This window comes from Hetaerina americana, unplaced genomic scaffold, assembly GCF_022747635.1.
Source record: "Hetaerina americana unplaced genomic scaffold, ioHetAmer1.1.p SCAF_2, whole genome shotgun sequence".
Lineage (NCBI taxonomy): Eukaryota > Metazoa > Arthropoda > Insecta > Odonata > Calopterygidae > Hetaerina > Hetaerina americana.
In genome coordinates, this window is record NW_027286763.1 from 102,851,864 (window position 1) to 102,875,677 (window position 23,814).

At 36.5% G+C, this 23,814-nt stretch overlaps 1 protein-coding gene across 3 annotated transcripts; it reads left to right on the top strand.

Moving 5' to 3' along the window:
• Positions 1 to 16,455: 16,455 nt before the first annotated feature.
• LOC139687761 (85/88 kDa calcium-independent phospholipase A2-like) lies at positions 16,456 to 23,582 on the top strand. Of its 3 annotated transcripts, none has more exons than XM_071585042.1 (3): positions 16,456 to 16,597; positions 21,182 to 21,321; positions 21,422 to 23,582. In XM_071585042.1, the coding sequence occupies exon 3, from the start codon at positions 21,815 to 21,817 to the stop codon at positions 22,925 to 22,927; it is 1,113 nt and encodes a 370-aa protein (XP_071441143.1). In that variant the 5' UTR covers positions 16,456 to 16,597; positions 21,182 to 21,321; positions 21,422 to 21,814; the 3' UTR covers positions 22,928 to 23,582. The 3 variants fall into 3 exon arrangements, with proteins under 3 accessions (XP_071441143.1, XP_071441144.1, XP_071441145.1); XM_071585043.1 differs by lacking the exon at positions 16,456 to 16,597 and adding an exon at positions 17,378 to 17,742; XM_071585044.1 differs by lacking the exon at positions 16,456 to 16,597 and adding an exon at positions 19,158 to 19,198.
• Positions 23,583 to 23,814: the final 232 nt, after the last annotated feature.

Consider the following 23,814-nt stretch of genomic DNA (forward strand, 5'->3'; position numbering starts at 1 on the left):
AACTTTCTTAAAGATTGCATTCATGAAGTTATTCAAATGAAAGCAGATATGATAAATGAGTACGTCTCACTCTATGAGTTTGTGATCACAAATAAATTAAGCGCAGAAGTATTGTTTTCAACCAATGAAAGGTTCAAAAAGATTAGCGATAAAGTCTTGGCGATACTCAATAGTACCAATTACAGGGTGTACCAAGATATCATATCAGATAAGATAGAGTTTTGTCTAAGAAGTGTCACAAAGGGAATCTTGTTGAATACGTTGGATGGATTGAATATTTACACAGAATCAGATGTTTCCAATGGAAATGTGAAAGGAAAAAGAGTTGTTCTTGACTGTTATTCTTCACATGGTGTTTTTAACTTCCTGTCTAAGAATGAACTGATAAACCTTGCAATAGCATTTTACAATCATTCTTAAGGTTTTGTCAGTTCCCATGTAGGAAATACAACATCAGGAATGAAGACTCAAAGAGGTAGTTATAGAAAGTTGCACTTTATAAGGTTAGAAAATTCCTGCTAAGGAAATTCATCAAACGCCTTGTATATTAGATGTAAGGCACCAATTTATTATTAGTTTATTCCTTGAGTGGGAGCAATTGTTTTTTTGGGATCTAAGTATTTTTTTGACCATGAAAAGTACCACATGTCTCAGCAATAGTAATGAAAATATTATTCACTTTGAGAAAAGTATTTGTGAATTACATCAGGCCATGAACCAGGTCTTTTGTATTTATAATTAAATTTTATGACAGATTTTGTTTCTGTAGAGGTACTTTTGTCAAAATATTCCAATGATGCTGCATTCTAGCATTATGTCAATAATATATTTATAGCTTTCCTCATATTTCTTACTTCATTTACAGTCATCCAAATACCTCACCTTTCTTGAATGAATGTTAAATGAATTACTGAACATATACCCTTGCGTATAGGTTGACACCTGAAGTCAGTAGAATCATCTATCATCAATAATGACGAATCATTTGATTCATTCTCATTGAGAGTGTGTCATTTTAGGAAAGTCTCAACCTTTTCTACAGTTCCATGGTGCTATAAAAGACCTCTTCCCTCCAGCAAAGTCTCAGAAAGAAGATCCTTGCAATTTATCTGAGGTAGCGGACACCACTCCTCGCAACAATACACATCGCTCATAGACTTGACTTGCCATCTAACTATGTGGCCACAATATCACAGCGCACTATTGCATATTTTAATTCTTTAAACCATTGTATTATTTGACATTGAATAGAGTAGAATGGAGGGCTCCAGTAAACCAATCCTAGGATTGAAATACTGATGATGATGATATTATTTCATGATATCTGCATGTTTGGTGTCGTTCAAAAAAGAAATAATCTGCTTTTGTAAAATATTGACTGATACTTTTTTTATTTATATCACATTTTATTGGAGTGTTTTTAGCAGGCAAATGGTTTGACTTTTTCCTACACACTCACTAAACATTTTTTACTTGAAGTGAATTTCAAAAGAAATTCATATTGTAATTCTCACAATGGAGTATGTGTTGCTGTGCCAGAGCGTTTAGAGGACCACCTCATGATATCTGTAAACAGCTTGTTTCTCATTTCCATGTCTCTTTTCCCAAGATTCAAAGCTTATAAATAAGAGGGGTCAGTCAGGGTCCTTTTTCAAGATCCACCAGTCGTCAAATATGTGTTAGACTGGCTTTTGATCACCATCAACACCTTGCCATCATGAATAATGGGAAGGGCCCTTAGGCCTGCATTTTGTTTCATTTGTGTGCATACATTTTTTATTATGAAGTTGATTAGGTGGTTAGATGGTGGGCCATGAATGAGTCAGAGGTTATGGCTAGGGACAAGTATTCTTTTTAAAACTCAATACTTTTGTCTGAAAGGGACTTTTCTTTTGTGTAATAACAGACTATGTGGCAGTCACATTGTTGATTGTGCCTTGATTGATTGAAATGATGGAGTTTCATCAGAAGGATCCCAAACACGAGAAAGAAACCTTAGGAGTACAGGTTTGTTATCTGTGGGAAAACATTCCGGCAGCAGAGATACTGCATGCTGGTGTGAAAACTTGGAATGTGGTAAATTTCTCAGCCCACTTCGAGATCTATTGCACCAAGCAGAATTATTCTGGTTGGATATTTATGTAAATCTAATACCTTTGTGGAATGTGTATTTGATTCATTCCACTTCACCAAGGTGGCTTTGCTACATTTGCAACTATGCCATATTTAACGCATAAAATTTCTTATACGATGTGCATCTTTGAAATTTTTACAGGCTAAAAATGAAATAACATTCAATAGCTTCTTTTCATCAATAAAAATCGAAAGAAATACCAATTTTTAAAGCGGTAGAAGAGAGTGAAAATTACCATGTGATTGAATATTAGGTAACACAACGTGATACCCATAGGGTGTACAAGAAATGACAGGAGTTTTGTATTTTTGTGAATCATCGAAATCTTGGGGAAACGTGGAATCCGTTCCTTGAAATCACGCGCTCAGCAGTCAACAAGTTTATTCCCAGTAAATTTACAAAAGATAACACAGAATCCAGATGGTGCAACGCGGATGTTAGAAAAGCATTGAGGCGTGAAAGGCTATGTCGCGCCCAGGTGAAAATTATTAGGTACGTCATTTCCAGCGAAAAAATAATTGAGATCACTGATGATTGAGAGATATCTAAGACGAATGCCACAAAGGAATTTCGGAAAGCGTTGAGCGAATGTTAAAGGAAAAGATGAGCGGAAATGTTCAAAGAATCTGGAAGAATTTTGGTCGTACATCAGAGAGGTTTGGGGAAATAAGTCAAGTACTTCTGTTGCTCGAGAAATCATCCCTAATAGTCTATCATCTTCTTTAGTCTATCTAGTCTTTAGTAATCTTAGTCTATCATAGTCTTTACCCGCTGCCACACACCCTTGCGTTGCATGGAAGGTACTAAAAGAATTTGTCATTTTCCGCGTAATATAATGGAAGAGGATGAATCCGAACGCAGGCAATCAGTAAATAAATTATTAGTTTTTTTCTTAGCTAACTGATCATTCATATAGCAATTCTTTTTTTGCAGTTATTATCCCTCGCAATTCATCTTAAACGCGTAGATAATTTATCCCGACTTCGACAATGTAGTGCATTTACCTGTTAAGAGATCTGTTATGAATTAAAGCATGTATTATTTTTACTTACGTAACAGACATTTCATTGTCAAATTTGAAGCCACACGCCTAGTGTTGAATCTTTTCATAGCACACACCCGCGTACCAAATTTCAACTCCCACGTCGTCTCATGATTCGCTGTACAGATAGCGAATAACATTCAAAACCAGGCCAGGAACCCTCGGTGAAAACTTGATATTTTTCGCTATTAGTTTTTGAAAACATTTGGCAACGGTGCATCATGCTTCTGTGCGATGGTCAAGAGTGGCGTAGTTCTTCCGCGATGGGGCAGTGAGGAACGAAACTTCTGCAGGTAGGGTGCCAGGTAGACTCCGCTGTGAGAAGTAATACTGGGAGGTCGTGTGGTTAATTTAAAAAACGTAAGTCCCGGCCGTTTTTCATGCTTTTATTCCAGTATAGTTAATTTCATTATTTGACTCAACAATATTGTTAACGAAATCGAAACATCATTTGGTTTAGGTAGCATGCCGTAGTTCATAATTGAAACTGTTGAAATTTAGTGTCATTGATCGTTCATTCTAATTCTTTGTCACCTTTTGTAATGAAATCAAGTGAATTAAATAGTTGTAAATTATTGCGCAAAGTTGGGTGGTCGTTTCAAATCCGTCGGTAGCAGTCTAATGTCTAAATCTGATGTGGAGTAATTAATTAAAATTGTATGTTTTCTAGTAGTTTCATGAATAAATTAAAGAAATTCTTTTATGATTGTAAAAGGTTCCGTATTTTAATGTGCATTTTCATAATCTGTTCCAACTTTATCATTTGTGACGGGTAATGACTTCTTAATATTCTATGCCTCTAATAAGTCAGGTTTTTCTAATCCTGAGGTGGGCGGTTGTGTTAAATGATGTTTTTGTCCATTCTGACGAGGGCTCTGTTTAATTTTTTTGGGTGTTCAGAGTAAATGAGGTGTTTTCAAAAAGTAAGGTGACCACGTACATTCAACTTTTTTGTTTTGTTGTGTTGGGTCACGTTGCAACCATTTGTTTACAGCTTAAACAATATAGCATATTTATTTTGTTACTGACAGATACAAATGTTAGACGTGTTTTGTGTGTAGGGCGATTTTCTGCTATCATAAAAATGGATCAAGGAATTTGCATCGAAAGTTGTGTGAGAATGGAATTAAGTGCTCCAAAACACTTGAAATGTTGACAGTGGCATACACTGAGTCTGCTTTGAGTGAAAAATGTTAATAAGTGGTACAAGATGGCCGAGAAGATGCCAATAACGAACCTCCCTCTGGGCGCTCCTGCACGTCAACAGCAGATGAAAACGTGGAAGCAGTGAAGAAAATTGTTATGAGAAACTGTCGATTCACTCCAAAAGAAGTTGCGGAGTATGTTGTCATATCGGTTGGCTCGTGCCATGCAATTTTTTCGGATGTTTTGAGCATGAAGCGTGTGTCAGCGAAGTTTGTCCCGAAACGTCTTCATTTTGTCAAGAAGAACCGTCGCATGAGCATCGCTCAGGAGCTGTTGAATGACGTCTATTGTGATCCTGATTTTGCGCAAAAGAATCATAACTGGGGACGAATCATGAATGTATGGTTATGGTGTAGAAACAAAATCCCAATCGTCCCAACGGAAGAACCCAGGAGAACCAAGACCGATGAAAGCACGCCAAGTACGTTCAGATGTCGAAGTTTCGCCCGGTATTCTTCGATTGCCGTAGCGTAGAGCATCGGCAGTTCTTTTCACAGGGTCGTAAGGTCAATAAGGAATATTACGTTGAAGTTATGCGCCGTTTGCGAGAAGTAATAGGAAAAAAGTCCGGGATTGTGCAAAAACAATTCATGGCTTTTGCATCACGATAATGTACCTGCTGCCTCATCGTTGCTCGCGAGAGATTTTTTGGCCTAAAACAGCTCCACAATAATGCCTCAACCACCATATTTATTGGAGTTGGGCCCTTGCAACTTTTTCCTGTTCCCAAAACTGAAGAGACCCATGAAAGGTCGGCGATTTGCAACATTTGAGGATATAAAGACTGCATCTCTGGAAGAGCTCAAGGCTATGCCAAAAAGTGATTATCAGAATTCCTACGAGGATTGGAAAAAGCGTCGGCACAAGTATATTATATCTGGGTGGGATTACTTTGAAGGGGACAACTTGAATATTGAATAAAAAATAGGTATTTTTTCAAACGTAGTCACCTTACTTCTTTAACACACCTCGTATTACCGCATCAAACATAATATCCAAGGTGTTGACAAGGGGAGCAAATTGTGAAAATTCTATTTCTTTTCATTGAGAAATAATGATATTTGCATAAGTTATCAGGATTTTCATTGTGTTTATAATTATTCGTGGACTTAATTAAGTGCTGACGCCCTTTTTCTCACAAGCAGTCTTTGAAAACGAATTCTAAAGTTAATTGAATCAAGGCTTAATAGCAAATACCAGTTTCTCCGAGTAGCTTCAGGTGAGGCGACCAACAGCTGAGATCATTTGTTAAATTAAAGTTGTCAGTGTTTGTTGCTAAAATGACAACTTATAACTTCTTGATTCTATTACAGATTGCTGTTACGTGACTATTACAGCCCATGGTGAAAGTCAGAAGCAGATATATTATCATTGTAAAAGGTTCCCTTTTGTAATTTGTATCTTCCAGAGCTGCTCCAACATCACTTAAGTTTAAGGTAAACACCAATTCATGCGCTGTGTATTGTATGAATTAATTCTTGTTTTATACCTAGTGTTTTTGGTTCTAAGGGTACATGCTTGTGGATGGCAATTACTCAGCAGCACCTTCTGGTAGCTTCAGATGTATATTAATTGGCACATGGTGACTCATACAATTTAAATTTCTCTCATCCCTTGGAATTTGAATATCTAATTGAGGATTTTTTGAATTCATATAAAATGTTTCATTATTTTCCAAACAGTGGAGATGAATTAATTGAATTTCACCTTTTAAGCATTCACTTCCTGGAGAGATACATTAACCTTTGATTGGGATCCTATGCCCAAAATTTGCTGCTACTTCACTTCTTCTCTATTTATTAGAAATTATCTTACAAATATTGTAGATGGTTTAAGCAACTTTTAGAATAAAACTGTGTGGGGGTCTGTATTATGGAGAGCTAATTTCCTGCTGCATAGTGTTGCGAAGTATCATTAAATAAACCAGAAATATTTTTAAAATGGTTCTTCTAATGTAATAGTATTGAAAATGCATGTGATTAAATGTGATTAGTCGTATGATTTATTGGACTGGCAAATATTTTCTGCCTTTGAAGTAGTCAAGATGGCATACAATTGTCTGGTTTTAAGTACAGTATAATAGTACCCCCTTCTTTTTTATTGACATTGTACTGCATTAGCAGGCACAATTGTGATTCTATATTTTCATTATTTTTATGTTTTATGTACAGTTATTTCAATGCTATGATATATTGCTGACCTTCAGGGGAACTTGCTGTCAAGATGCCACCCTTAGCAATCCTTAACCCCTGATATGAATGGGAGTGAATTTTTGGCCACACATTGCAAATGGATGAATGGAAAGGACTAAACATCCAATCTGCCTTTGAAATCTGTCATGGATTATACATCAATATGTTAGCAAATTGTTAAAGTTTGTGATGCTCAGCTAAAAAGCCTCTCATTGCTGTGTATGAAGGTGTTAAACACAATTCTTTTGTCCAAATGGTTAGGTAAAACAGAGTAACAGTTGAGACAGTATTATTGTCAAATATTATTTGATGTACAAAAAACCCAGGACCAATCTTTCCTTTTATCCTGTGTTATCCTTTAAACCTGCTTGATGAAGATGTCCTTATTTATTTTAATTAGAACAAATTTCCTGAGGTATTTTGGAAATTCATATTAAAAATGTTTGTTGCCACATTAATGGAATACAATCCCCAAATAACAGCAGTAATACATGATCAAAGAATTTAAATTTTCATTCAGCATTGTTTACTGGTATTTTTAAGAGAGAGTCGTTTTATTTTTCAATCAGACAAATTGGGCAGTGAGATGATTTCGAGTTAAATCTTTGACAGCAAGTTCTCCCTTCCATCATCAGACTGGATATCTTTGTTTCCATTTCTCATTTAACTTTGAATTGTTACTTTTTGCAACTGTTAGAATATCTGCTCTCCAATTGATCAGAATGGGGAGAGAAATGTGTGAGGATTAATCAATGACAGTGCAGCATGCCCTGTAGCCTCATTAAGTATTAATCCCATTAACAACCCCAACACCGTTTAATCATGGTGGGTCCTTCCAGTTTGTGCCCTTAATCTAGATAGACTTTCATTGCCAATGTTCCTGAATATAACCATCACATTTTAATGTTAATCCAATGATACACTTAAATATTGGCAAATTTTTTATTTTGTTCATTGTTTTTCTTGCCACTAATTAAAGCTCCATTTTTTTAGGCTCCTGGGTAATTTAAGTAGATATATTGCTCTTGAGCCTAATAAAGGATAACCCTGCAGGTGCAAACGTAAATTTTTCTACAAAACTGATCCTAATATTCCTCCCATAAATTGAGGGAGTCTACTGGGAACAGGAATTTTGTTTCTGACGTAAAGCTATTTATTTCCTATCTTACTTCCTTCTGTCATGTTAGAATTGTATTTTAGTTTTAAAAATATTTTTTTCTCAAGTATTTGTTTGTGATCACAGTTACATTTCCCACTAAAAATGTAATTGTCCTTTATTTCTTATTTTAGTGATCACTGTATTTGACAACCTTAGTGGCAATGAAAGTCTGAAGAAAATTTTGTTGAGCAGATATTTGCTTCAAAAGATAGACCGAATATTATTCATTTTGTTAACACAGTGATTTTTGGAATATAACACTTTCCATGTTTTATTTTTCTATTGTGCATTACAAAAGACCCATTACCTTATAGTACCTCTTTAGTGAAAAAGATCTCTTTAGAGTATCTGTATAAAACTGTATAAAAATATCTAATGATAAGCATAATTTGATACGCTTTCGATATATATTGCAGTGCAGTGTCTGATGTGGGAATTGTCTAGGAAGCCAGCAAATTAGGTATGAGATAGGCAAAACATACGGATCACAAGGGATGGTACTGTTGAAAAAATAGACTTCAAAAACCTAATTTACTTCATTGCGTGAACAACATGGAGAAACACAGGTGTATGTCTTTTGATAGTCTAATTAATGGACAAGATAGTAGTGGGTGCACTCAATTGATGTATGCTGTTAAATGTAACAAGAGATTGGACTATGTTAGAGAACTCTTCAAACATGGGGCTGATGTTAATAAGGTAAACAACGAAGGTGACACTGCATTGAACATTGCTGTTAGAATAGAAGATTTCTCTTCTTCAGCTGCCGTCATTCACGAGTTATTAGAGTATGGGGCTGATATTAATATAAGAAATTCTGTAAGCCATCTTAGTAAGAATGGGGATTCACCATTGGATAATGCTGTACATAACCCACGATGTGCTAAGCTCCTCATTAAATTGACTGTGCTGAAGAATTTTGATAAGAACTACATAAATATTATCAACTTAACTCCATATATTAAATTGACAATATTCAGTGAATTGTATAACTTTCTAGAAGACTGCATCCGTGAAGCTACTCAAATGAAAGCAGATAAGATTGATGAATCCCTTTCACTCTATGAGTTTATGATGACAAAGAAATTAAATACACAAGCTTTGTTTTCAGCTGATGGAGAGCTCAAAAAGATTAACGATGAAGTATTCATAATACTAAATAGCACTAATTACCATGTGTATCGTGAAATGATTTCAAAGAAAATTAAGTCCGGATTAAGAGATGTAACTAGAGAAACCTTGTGTAACAGATTGAAGATTTATACAGGCTTAGATAAGGGAGTTAGAGGAGGAAGAGTGGTTCTAGACTATTACTCTGCACATAATGTAGCAAAGTACCTCTCTAATGATGATCTGTTAAATCTTAAAATAGCATTGCACGAAGACCCACATCCATCTACTAGTTTTGTGAATGCTCCAGGAGCATTAATTCAGCAAAATGCACTCAAGAACACTACTGCTCGGCGCCGCACCAAGCAAAAGAGATAAAAGCTTTCCCTCTTCTGAATGTCAGTTGGAAAGAATTTTTTGTTCCTGCAGTTTTATGAAAATTGTTTTTATTGGAAGAGGAATTATTGATTCTGTTCTGAGTAGTAGGGTCATTACCTATAATATGTATTATCGGTTACTTATATAATATATATATATATATATATATTTTTTTTTAAGGTAATCTACCGGTTAAGGTAGGTTTTTGGATGGACACAACTACGAAACAAATATTTTATTACTCCTAACAAAACACAAAATCCATCATCCTACTCTATATCAGGTCCCTCTTCATCTCTGAGTACTTTCTTCCTCCCTTCATCCCGTCCAACATCCCTATCCTGTTCCTTCCCTTTCCTCTTTTGCCCAACATTCTACCCTCTATCACAGTCTTCAACATCCCACTGCCGGTCAATACCCCCTTCATCCACTTTTCCTGCCTCCACAGGATTTCTCCCAACAAACCCCTCTCTTCTCCCACCATACCAAGTACTTCCTCATTTGTTTTCTTCTCTGTCCATTTCACCTTCTCCATTCTTCTCCACACCCACATTTCAAAAGCCTCCAGTCTACGTCTATCCTCCTGCTTCAATGACCACGTTTCCGCACCGTACATAGCTACGCTCCATATCAAAGTTTTTACGAGTCTTTTCTTAACATCCTTACTCAAAGTCCCCGTCATCAACTCCCTCCTTGTGAAAGCCTCTTTGCCTAGCGCAATTCTTCTCCTTACGTCCCTACTACTTTGACCGTGTTGGTCCAAAACACTACCGAGATACGTAAACTGCTCTACCTGCTCTAGTTTTTGCCCTCCTATTTTAATGTTAAGCTTGGCCTTTTTCTTTCTAGAAAATCGCATAACCTTTGTTTTCTTAATATTGATTCTCATCCCATACCTGTCGCACTGAATTTCCAATTCACTCAGCAATGCTTGCAGCCCCTTGGCTGACTGACATACTAAAGCTTGGTCATCAGCAAACCTAACTGATTTTACGAATTCCCCACCCACTTTCATTCCTACCTCGAGTTCTTCCCATGCCTCTTTAATCATTTCCTCTGCATACAGGTTGAACAGCAACGGTGATAATGGGCAACCCTGCCTCACACCCCTTCCTAACACTGCCCATCCTGACTCCCCGTTTCTCACCCGCACCTGAGCAGTCTGAGACATGTACAGGTTGCGGATTAGCCTCCTTTCCCTCCAATCTATTCCTATTTTCTGCAGAATACTCATTAGTTTTTCCCAATTCACCCTATCAAACGCTTTTTCGAAATCTACGAAACAGGCAAATACCTCCTGGTTGTGTTCTATATTCCTCTCGATTAATAATCTCATTACGGCAATGGCATCACGCGTACCTCTCCCCTTCCTAAACCCAAACTGATCATCCCCTAAGTAATCATTTGCCCTACTCTCTATCCTTTTGTTTATGATCCTGAGAACAACTTTAGCTGCGTGGGATATCAAACTAATTGTCCTATAGTCCCCACATGACGTGGCCTTTACCTTTTTCGGAATAGGAACTAAAACTGATCTCACAAAGTCTTCCGGCCAGATTCCCTCCTCATAAATACTACGGATCAGCCCATATAGCCTCTTCCTCTACCATTTTCCTAAGCATTTTAAAAGTTCCACGGGAATGTTATCTACCCCCACGGCCTTATTTAGTTTCATCTCCCTTAGTGTCCTTTCTATCTCATGGTCTAGTATGCCTGGACCTAAGCTGTCCTCCTCTACGTCATTTTCTTTTTCAATGTCTAACTTTGTTGGTCTGAGTTCTTTACCATACAGTTCTTCTATATACTCCTTCCATCTCTCTTGGATCTTTCCTGCGTCAACTATTACCTTACCCGCCTTATCTCTAACTGTTAGCATAGCTCTTCCTTTCTTACTTCCCGATAACGATTTAACTTTGCTGTACAGCGCACCGATTTCACCCTTCCTCTGCAGACTTTCCATATCCTCGCACTGCGTCTTCCACCATGCTTCTTTTGCTTTATTCGTTGCCCGCCTCAATTTATTGTTCAATTCTTTGTACTTCATTTTGCCTAATTCTGTATTTATATTCTTCCATTTTCTCCGCTCATCCATCTTTGTAATCATCTCATCCGTGATCCATGGTTTCCTAGTCCTTTTAGCGTTAACGGTTCCAATAATGTCTTTTGCGGCTGTAGACAACCCCTTCTTGATCATTTCCCATTTTTCTTCGATAGTACTAAGCCCTTTACCATCCTCCATGATTTTCTCTACCGCCTGTTTGTATTCCTTCCTTTTCAACCCATTTAACGCTTCTACATTCCATTTTCTAACTCGCCGCCCCTGCCTTATATTTTTGAAACGTAAAATAATTATAATAAGCAATTATCCTTCAGTATATATATATATATATATATATATATATATATATATATATATATATATATATATATATATATATATATATATATATATATATATATATATGTTTGAATGTGTATTTGGCCAATGTGGCTCATCTCTTTCTTCTGGCTATGCGTGCCACGAAACGCACTGTTCCTTTCCTGTATGATGTTGTATGAATTCTAACCCACTGTCCTTTCCTTTCCTTGTGTATTGTCTATTTCTCCTTTGGTGGGTGAAACTGCCCCCTGACGCCATCTCTTGGCTGAAAGAATCGGGGCGCTTGGCGACATATTAGACCCACGGATCTCAGGGTAAATTGACTATCCTCGATAGCTCAAGTGGTTAAGAGCATCCGCCCGGCAAGTGGAAGTGGTGTTCGAGTCCCGGTTGAGGAAATATTTTTACTCTTGTGATCCGTTCGATTCTGCCTTCCCCACCTCTATTGTGTTCGTCCTTTATATGTGTTCCTATCCCTTTTCCTTATATCTGTTTCTGTATATATGAGTATTTATTCGCCGTTTGGCGGGATTTCGTGTTTGAATGTGTATATATATATGTATATATATATATATATATATATATATATATATATATATACATATATATACATATATATACATATATATACATATATATACATATATATACATATATATACATATTATTACATATATATACATATATATATATATATATATATATATATATATATATAATTTTACGGAAAAAGATGAATTCCCACCCGAACGCCTACTGCATCGGGAACGCCGAAACTGAATGTGTAGACTCCCTTAAATACCTAGGGGTTACCCTCGCTCACGATCTCTCCGGGGTGAAACAATTCGTGGAATACGATGTGGACAAGCTAACAAAAAATTAGGGTTCTTTAGAAGAGTGCTGGGTAAATTTGATGAAAAGGTCAAAGGCAAATGTTATCTGCCGCTGGTGAGGTCTCATTTAGAATATGCTGCAAGTACGTGGGGTCCTCACAAAGTTGGATTAATTGCCAAATTGGCGTATCGAATATTAGTGTAGGTCGTAGCGCAATATTAGCATATTATACTAGCGTATCCAAAATATTAGAGAATCGCTCACGGAGCGAAGGTTAAATTACAGATTAAAGCTCTTGCATAAATTGGAAGGGCGTCTCTTTGATCAGTGTTGTTGAAAATGTATATTACTCTCTTTAGACTACGGTAGGAGAGATCATATCAATGAAATTAAGAGATAGCAAGTGTAGAACAGATAGATTTAAGATGTCATTTTTTCCGCGAACGGTGAGAAATCTTAATTAGATTGTCCGACCGCGGTAGGAATCTTGTTCGGGTAAAAATGTTTATGGGGTATATTTACCCCTGCCACACCCTGGCGATGGCTTACAGGGTAAATATAAATAAAAAAGTGCACATTATCTCTTGTTTCCCTCCACCATCAGCAACCACATTGTACCAACTCAAGCCCCCACCCGCCATCCCCACGCGGCCGCCTCCTTACCGATACCTTCCCCCAACCATTTCCCCCCCCCCGCCCTCTGTCTTTCATAACCCACCTCCCCACCTAACAAGAATATGTATAAATGTCCTGGCCATGTATATGATTTTGCACTACGCTCTCGTATTACAATATTCTGAGGAACGCTCTCGATCAGCAGCCTTGTCGATTAAAGATATCATTTTTTCCACGAACGTTCAGGGATCATAATGACATTGTCCGACCACGGTAGGGATCTTCCTCGGGTAAAATTTATGCTGATGTTTATTCATACCCTTCCTCACAATTAGCGGTGGCTTGCTGGGTACGTACATAAATAAATACATGGATGCCTACAAATATGTATAGTTTTTCTCTTTCCTTTGAGTGGCTCCCTACTACCAGCTACATGACATGAATCTTTGAAGAAGTTTTGAAGCCGTCGCCGTAGAGTGAACTAATGTAATAAAACCATAAACACAATGGTAATCAGCCTTGAGGTTGGTTTGGTAGGGGATGGTAAAGTTCGCCCAGTATTAAGCCTGACGGCGTATTTCCTGTGTATGGCTGATATGCATGCCACACACCTTCCGGGTGGTTTTCAGTGCATTTAGTAGATGTAAAGAGATTCAAATTTAACGAACTCATTACGCATGCGTCGCCAGTCAATTAATCAAGGAGTCACTTTTAGCTTTAATAATCAATAAAAGTTGTTTCACATGTAGAATAAACAAATTGTTCGCATGCGGAAGTCAATTATTGACAAATTGGTTCTACTTGTTTCGATAAGTGAAATAATGGTTTTCTTTGTAATTGGTTGGAACATTTTGTTATATTTATATAATTCTATTGTAGGGTAATCTGTGCTGTATGTTGGCTCCTTTAGTTCTATTAATTGAAAGGGAAGAACATTTTTAAATTTCCATGAACTTAGGTCGTTGTGCATTTTAGGATGACTCCTCAGGTGGATTTTCTTTGCGGCACCGTTAATTTCTCGCAATAGAGCCTAAAATTCGAGCATAGAAATCAGTGTTAATGTAAATCCTAGGTTTTGATTAATAACATAACAATATTTATACTAACCTGGGTGTGTATTTATTGTTTTTCAATCGATTGATTTTAAGTGAGGACCATGTCAATTTCTGTGAGGAGAAACCGATATGATATTTTCACAAAAATACAGCTGTCAAATATAAATACTGGCTTGCTGCGGGCATGATAGATGATTTCCAGGGGTCGCCACCGAATAATAGCATTAGCGGGGTTGTACTTGTTTTGGAAATGACCCCGACGTCGCGTCGGTCCTAGGCGTTGCAGAGATAGGACCGATTTCTTTATACCATTCCTCGGCCCCCTTCTGAGATTGACATTTACGCCGATGTCATCTTACTTTTACTTTAATTATAGCGCCCTGCAAGCCACCGCTAGGGTGTGTGGCAGTGGGTGAAAACATACCAGATTTACTTTGAACCGAATACTTTTACCCGTACCGAGGTCGGACAACATTTATAAGATGGATTAATTGCCGAATTGGATCGCGTGCAGTGTAGAGGAATTAGATTTGTAAAATGTTATGATGATAAACTTAGTAGCGTATCCAAAATATTGGAGCAGCTAGGCTGGAAATCACTCACGGAGCGAAGGTTAAATTACAGATTGAAGCTCTTGCATAAATTGGAAGGGCGTCCCTTATAGCAGTGATGTTAATAATGTATATTACCCTCATCGTACTGCGGTAGGAGAAATCATGTCAATAAAATTAAAGAGAGTAAGTGTAGAACAGATGGATTAAATATGTCATTTTTCCCCAAACGATAAGGGATCTTAATTAGATTGTCTGACCGCGGTAGGGATCTTGTTCGGGTAAAAATTTTTATGGTGTGTATTCAGCCCCTGCCACACACCCTGGCGGTGGCTTGCAGGGTAAATATAAATAAATACACATTATCTCATGTTCCCCTCCACCGTCAGCAACCTCATTGTACCAACCCAAGCCCCCACGCGACCGCCTCCTTACCGATACTTCCCCGTCCCCCCCCTCCACTTCCCCCCGTCCCAGCCCATCCTTACCGTCATCCCCTCCTAACGAGAATACATAAATGTCCTGGCCGGTAATGATTTTATATTACGCTCTCGTATTACAATATTTTAATTTCTCTCCCTCCAGACTTTCTTATCTCCTTCTTCAGAAAGAGATATCCCGTTTCAATCTAAACACCCAGTTTCTAAGAATGAAAAATTATCAAACTTACCAAGAAAAGGGGGCGAAAACTTATAATGAATAGTCCTGTAAGTCGCCAGCGTGCTATAGTTGATTTGATACTAAGTCAGCTTTCACACTGGCGCATGGACACGTTGCTTAGATGAGGGATTTTTTTCCATCACAATCGACACGTTTGCCTTCACATGAAGCAGTTCCGTACGGGTGGTTTATCATGTTCTATCTTTTCTTCGCAGCCCCAGGATTGCTTCTTTGGAATCTTTCACCCCACACCAATAGCACAGCCAGTTGTTGCGCAATAGCGTGGGTTATGGATGGGAAAGGAGTTTGATTCTCCCAGCTGTCATGTTTCTCTCCCACTCTAATTATTTCCGCGCCATGGTACTCCCCGCTCTCGTCTATTGAAAAACCACTAGGTTTGGGAAGATCGTGACCTGCCATTCTAGAAGCCAAGACAAATTGCCTTATCATCAAAAATAATTAGATGTCTAGTATGAATCAGAGGCGCGGGTCTTTTTTGCGATGACGTTCTAAATGTAAACTAACCCTGTCGCGCCTTTGGTAGGGACGATCATGAATTTCGTGATCACTAATATATCGACCCTTATTTTAATGTTTTCTTTCTTAGCAGCAAATCTCAGACGCATGCTCAAATACTTTCGAACTCGATACCGTAGTGCAATTACGCTGCTATGAAAACTATTTTAATTTTTGCATTATTTAGTTTAGCGTTACGGACATTATGTAAACAATTTTGAAGTCGCATATCTGGCGTAGGCATGTCTCCATTCTAAATACATTAGCAGTACCTTACAAGGATTTATGCCATCTTGAAGTAGGTAAAACTCGGGACTATAGCTTATGATTAACTGTACGCATTTTTATTAGCATATTCAAAACCTGTCCTATCATGATCAATGAAAAGTTCATATCTTCACCTGTCATTACGAACTTCTGGGAGAGTTGATCGCAAGGATTATTCATTAAGTGCATACGCGTGCTTTTCTTGGGTCTACAGAGTGAAAATCCCGTCTTCCCAGCAGGACTAGTCTGAGAGCGATTTAGTAGTTATAAGGGGGTTGAAAACATTTGGCAACCCTGCATCTCACTGCTCTGCGATGGCCAATGCTGCAGAGTGGCGCAGTTCTTCCATAGTGGGGCATTTAGGAACGAACCTTCCAGAGGAAATGTTTACAGACGACTTCCCTGCTAGAAGTTCTGCCGGAAGATCGTGTGGAATATTTGAAACACTGAGTCCCGGACAATTTTAAGCCTTTATTCCTCCCTCACAACAACATCGAGGTAATTTCAATGTATAATAATACAATCTTGTTCTCGAAATTGAAATAATTTTTGGCCTTAGCAGCATGCAGTCAAACAATAATGAAACATTGTACAAATTCATCCTTAGTAATCGATCACTCAAATGCTTAACCGGATTTTGTCTTGAAATATGGTCCATGTTGTTGGATGGACTTAGTCAATTTAAAAAGATACAAATTAAATATGTGTTGTCGTGTGAAGAGCGTGGAGCGCAGTGAAATGTCAGTAAATCAAATAAGCCGTAGTTGAAAGGGGGCTTTCTGTAATTTGCACAACAAACTTAAGTTCTCGCGGAGGCGGTTCAGTGTTATTATTCATCCAGGACGAGGGTTCTTAACATCGTGGGACCGGTTGTCGTTTGTTTACATATGAGTGTCTGATGGGACAAGTCTTGGCCTTTGTTTTTTCCCTGATATTATGGCACTAGGGGCAATAAAATATGGTATAAGGAAATGTATTGCCGAATCATGAACAATTCTGTTGTGTCTCCGTGAGAATTAATTGTTTTCTTAAATTGTTGTTAATTTTTCGAGATCCCCAATGAATTGTGACCGCCACTTTTCTCCAAAGGAATTTTCGGAAATGCATTATTAATGTTAAAGTTGAATTGAATCAAGCAATTACCAGTTTTTTCTCGTATTCGTTGTTTTAAGCGCCTTCATCATATTCTCTGTTAGTTTTGCTTTGTAAGTTTTTTCAGAACAGTTATATTAACGTTCTTCCTCAGAAAATTCTTGTCTCGAAAATTTGGATTGTGTGTTCAATGTTAAATCAAGTGAATTCATTGTATGGAAGGTTTGCTTTGTGATGTTATGAGTTACGAACAAAGTCATCTCTTGGTGATTGGCATGTCATTTGAAGGAAGATTTTAATCACGCATGACACCTTTAACAACCAATACTCTTTGCAATTTACTTCATGGTTTTCATGTTTTAACTTCAAGGGATCTTTTATTGCCAACTTTTTAACATCTTGAATCTATCACAGAAAGATGGCACATGTCCTTTAAAGCCCATAGTTATGGTTAGAAGCATATTAATTATCAATATAATAGGTTTCAAAGTACAATTGCCATTTTCCTGAGCTACTCCAGTCAAAGGGAAACTTAAGCTTATGCTCAGTCAGTAAGTAAATAAAGTAAGCCTATCTCATAGCCATCCCATAGCCTTGTCTCATATAGTCTGTAAAAATATAAGTAAATAAAGACTTACTTTAGTGGGTTTAACAGTTAACAGTTACATTGCTTTTACTTACTTGAGAGAGGAGAATGCAAAACCTATTCCTGATTATTAGGTAGCAGTATCACTTCTGTAGTTTCAGATTTATGTTTATCAGCGTACAGAGACCATCAAAATGAAATTTCTCTCTTGCTGGGATATTATTTCAATAATTTGTTCACATTTCAAACAGCTGAAAACCTTTGATTTAAGGGTGACATAATGATAAACCCTATTAGTTGGTTCAAAATTCAGTCAACCTAACAGGCAAATTAAAAGTTGAGACTATTGATCCTCTCTCCAGAATTACATGATATATAAAACAGCTAGGATTACTCTGTCATTTTATCAAGATAATTTTACTAGCGGTCTCTAGGCTCATCATTTTCTTTGATGGCGCTCTCACTTTGGATCCTCAATTTGATACATGTCCTACTCCTTTCTTCTCCAAATCCTTGCCCTGAATAGCTCATGTCCTAATTTCTTGGTACCTCCTGTCAACATACCTCCTGGTTTTCCAACTAATCCCCTCCTTATCTGTGCTGTATGAGTCTTCTTTTCTACAGATTCTTCCAGCAAACTCTGGATGTACCCTGCCCATCAGCAGTCTCATTAGTTTTATTGGGTTAGCTATACTGGGTTCATTATTTGAATATTTTTTCACTCTAAAATCTCCATTCTCTTCCACAATACACAAACCCAAGTATTCTAGGCAGTGTTTTCTTCTCTTAACCGTCAAGAAGATCCAAATTAAAGTCCAACAATATCTCTGATACTTGCTTGCTTTACTGTGCACAGTTTATTCACAGTTGATATGCTAAGTCCTTAATTTGTCTGCTTAGCTCCAATTATATAAAGAATAAAAGTCAGCTATTGGCTGTAAATTTATATTAGGTAAAATCCTATAGCCAATAATAAGAAACTCCAATAATTTTATTTTGGTCAGCTGGTGACCTTCAACGGGTAGAGATAAGGGCTTGAGGGTGAGAAGACATCAGTATCACAGCACTGTTCAATGTCAAGTCTCCAATTATGTTTCCAGTCTGTTCTCAATTATAATTTTGAATATCTTTTATGCTGTGCAACTACTTGTAGTTTTCTTATGCAGGTTTCTCCTCTCATTAATCAAATGGACATATTAGATTTGTTAGCCAGTCTTTAAAGATCATGAAAAATGCCTGTTTTGCCACCATATTTGTAAATATCATCCCTGATAGGTTGTCTATCCCTGGCATGTTATTGTTATTTTAATTTGTTTATGGTTTATCTTTGAAGTTTGGTACCTCTTTGTAGCCTGCATCTCCTCCATGGTCCAGTGATATTAAACCTTGATAATTTGGTGAAAAAACATTTCCTCATGCAGGTTAGTGTGCTTTCAGACACTTTCCATACAAATATGTATTGTTCCATGGTGAATAAATCTATCTATCTAGCTATCAGGATTCCCAATTAAGGCCATACAATTATAATGAGATACTTTCTGTTTGTGCAAAACTACTTTTTTCACAAATGTCAAAATATTTCTAATAATATTTCTGGGTAATTGTGGATTATGACTGGAAACGAAAAAAAAACCAGTCCATCTCACAGAAAATAAAAGCTATTTCATGATGAAGGAAGGTATTGAAATAACTGTGGTAAATATATGGTGTATATTAAGCTCTGCAGGAAACATCTAAGTTTTAGAGTTCTGTGAAAAACTTTTTTTTTTGTTTTTACTTTTATGAAATGTAAATCAAATTGAGAATTTAATTCAATGTGAATAATCTCACCGCAAAATTAAGTGGTTGTTCATGTAACCTGTTCTACACAGTCAATCTGCTTGCTGAAGACAATCCTCTTATTTTGTTTTGTATTTAAAACAGATTAACAGAGATATTTTGGAAAGTAACGTTGAAATGTTTGTCACTCCGTAAACTGAATGCAATCCACAGATACAGCAATAATGCATGGTCAAGGTATTTGAATTTTAGCTCAGCATTTAAATTGTTTGAGGGAATTTTTAAGAGTGCCAGTCATGTCATTCCATTTTTCTGAGGCACAAATTAGAGAGATGATGTAGGTTCTTAATATTTTCCAGTTGATAACTGAAGTAATATGCGTCTAAGTCCCTTCCATTGTCAGACTGGAAATTATGTTCCATTTGTCACTTCATGGTTTGGTACCTTTTGAATACTTGAGCATAATCTGCATTCCTTTAGATAAGGAGTCCATACAGCTTGTGTAACTGTTAACGGGGTTATAAGCCCCCACACCATCTGAAAGTACAGAGTCGAGTAGTCCTTCCCCTTTCAGCCTTTCATTACAGAGAATTTCATTCCTATTTTTTCCTGAATGCCAACGTCACACCTTACTTTGCGATCCTCCCAATATTCTTAAGTATTTCACTTCCTTCATGATCGATTTATGAAGGTGCCAATCAATCCTTCTAAACTGAGATAGTCACTTGCGATGCCTATAAATGAATTGTCAATCACAGACTTCGGTTTTATTAGCATTCCATTTCCAGGGCTAATAAATGATAACATAGGAAACTAACCAATGCATCTTATAAATAAGGGTGACAGCTTCCACATCCTAGTTTCTCATCTATTTTTAGACCCGGCATTCATAGTGAAATTAAATTGTCTTGTAAACTTAGAATACCAATCTTAAATCAATAGCGATTGTGAAATATGCTACAAACTACCCTTATTTCTTTGATTGCCAATGGTCAGTGGTCACAAAATTCATTATTAGATATCTCTGCAACTCAATGTGTAATGTTCAAGCAACACATCTTTCAAGAAAGAAGGAAGGTAACACGACATGATATGGGCCTGCCTCCGACTTCTCTTGATTTGAAGTTGGTTTTTGTATTGAGTTAGGCCAAAAATGCAGATTTGTTAATCCAATGGTACGCGTTTTTAATTATTGTATTCAATGAAACTGTAGGAACCTAACAGTTTCAGGTTTTAACTGTGTGGAATTCCTTCATGATGAGGGTAAAAAAAGATACTTTGCTGTTCCACATAAAGATTAAATACTTCAAAGGAGCATGGTTTCAATACCGTGACAATGATGATGTGCAGCATCGAAAACCATGGTCGTGTGAAGTATTAAATCCATATATGGAAGAAACTGCAGGAGATGCTGTGGCAAGTAATTTTTAACTCTCTAGTTTCGGAGTGTAATGGGAGACCTAATTAGCTTAACTTGCTTTAGCTCTCAGCAGGATGTCAGAGAGATCCCAGTTCAAATCCCAATCAAGGAGAATGATTTTTACTCTTTGAATTGTTGCACTAAAATTTATTATTTTGTTTAATATTTTACTTGTCACTAATATAAGATTCATTTTTATTTTTAGCACCAGTACATTATAAGAAGTTGTCATCTTTCATGAACCTAATGAAGGATAACCCTACCCTGTAGGTGCCAACAGTATTGAACTTACATCCACCCGATAAATGGAGGGAATCTGCTGAAAGCAGAAATTTTATTCTTAATGTGAATATATTTATTTTCTCATTTACTTCCTTCTCTTTTGTCAGTGTTGCATGTCAATTTTAATAAATCTTATTCCTCAAATCTTTGTTTTAAATTTCAGTGACATATCCTGCCAGGAATACTGCTGCTCTTCATAATTTATTTCAGTGACTGCAGCATTTGACAACAATAAGGGTAATTGAAGTCTGAAGAAAATTTGTTTAGCAGATATTGTTTCGAGGAGTGAACCCAAAGAAATGTATTTGTTAGTATGGTGATGTTTGGAAAATATTTCATATTTTATTTATCTAATGGGCATTGCAAAAGACCTAAAAGCTTCAGTATTTTACCTGTATTGTGAAAAAGAATCAGGAATGTAAAGTCAAAGAATATCTCTGTTTATGAAAAATAATTAGGAATCTGTTGGGAAGCCTTCAATAGTATAAGTGCACAAACTGTGTATTGATATCAAATGATAAGTAACATTTGAGATAGTTTTGAAATTTATAAAATCATGACGGCAAATGTGCACATTGAATTGGGAAACGAGAAATTAGATTTCCAATTTGTTAAACATTCATGGTCTGTTGGGGGGAAATCATATGTGACAGTACCAATCACTGAACCCACATTACTTCATTATATTTATGATGTAGATATAGCCAGAATGCTTTTGTTACAAGGGGCTCAAGTCGATGGACAAGATGTTAAAGGATGCACTCCATTAATGAATGCTGTAGTGAATTGCAAGAGAGTAGAATTTTTTAGAGAGCTTTTAAAACATGGGGCTGATGTCAACAAGCAAAACTGGGAAGGTGACACTGCATTGCATATTGCTGTAAGAAACAGACATTTTTCATATACAGGTAGCATAATAAAAGAGTTATTAGAGCATGGAGCTGATATTAATATAAGAAACATGTTCTGTTCTATGCCCTGTTTTCCTGACCGTCGTGATTCACCTTTAGATAATGCTGTAAATAACCCCCAATGTGCTAAGCTCCTTATTAAGGTAACTCTTCTAAAGAATTTTGACAAGAATTTCAGGAAGATCATCAACTTAACTCCATATAAAGCATTGGCAACATTCAATGAATTTACTAACTTTATAAAAGTTTGCGTCCATGAAGTGACTCAAATGAAAGCGGATAAGATTAATGAATCCCTCTCACTCTATGAGTTTATGATCACCAAGAATTTAAGCAAGGAAGTAATGTTTTCAACCAAAAGAGGGTTCAAAAATATTAATGATGAAGTTTTGTCAATACTAAGTAGTTCCAATTATCATGTTTATCATGAGATAATATTGGATAAAATAACGTTTTATTTAAGAGATGTATCAAATGAATCCTTATGTAATGGATTGAAGATGTATACAGAATCTGATGTTTCTGATGAGGGTCTTACAGGAAGAAGGGTTGTGCTAGACAGTTACTCTGCACATGGTGTAGTGAAGTATCTCTCCAAGGGTGATGTGTTAAATCTTTTAATAGCTTTTCGTGAGGGTCAGTCTTCAGGATTTGTGAATTCTCCAGTAGAATTTAAACAGCCAAGTAGACTCAACAATACTGCTACACAGTGCCACACTAAGCAAAAGAGATTAAAAAAAAACTTCCCCTCTTTTTGAAGAGTTATTTGTTTCAGAAGTTTTATGAAAAATAGTAATTATTGGAGGAGGAATAATTGATGTTCTCAGTGGTGGATTATTTGCTTAAACTCAGTATTGTGAGATACTGACTCATTTCATTGACTGATTGATAGCTTGTCAATTAAAAAGTATGTGTTCTTTTTGTTTCTGCATAGGTATATTTGTCAAAAGACAAGAGTGAAGTCATTATTTAGTATTTTGTAAATAATCAAATTATTGTGGTTCCTACATTTTTCAGTAATTCAATTTGTGCTGCCCACAAACCAATGCCTTTCTTCCATTCTATTTGTCGTGAAGAAGGATGGATTTCATATGTCATTAAATTTGGTTGTAGGTCATTTTTTTTGCAGGCTAAGACATTTTTTCAAACAAGTTTTTGTCATGTGCTAATGGAATTTTATCAGTGCTTTATGATTAACAAATTACTTGTTCTCCTGAACCATACCTACTGGACAGTTCAATGTTAAAAAACCCAAGTATAAAAAATCTTTTGTTGTGTTTAGTGAACCTAAGTATTTGTATTTTCTTTGAAAACTTTTGTTTGTAGATTGGTAAGTAGTTAATTAAAAATTTGTATGTGTTCATAATAATAATTATTATTTTATTTGTGTTTATGCCTTCCGCGTTGAAAATTACATGTATTAATATTCAATGTTCATTGTTGATGCAATAAGATTTCAAATTCCACAAAAATAAAAAAAATTATCAGTTAACTTGGAGTTTTACATAATATGTCTTGACTCAGGTCTAATATACCAAAATAATAATATTTTTGATTAAATTTTCTCCAGCTTCAGGATGGAATTTGAGCAAAATCCAACTTCAAAGAGGCTATTGAATTACTTTAAATTTCACTATTTTCCTGC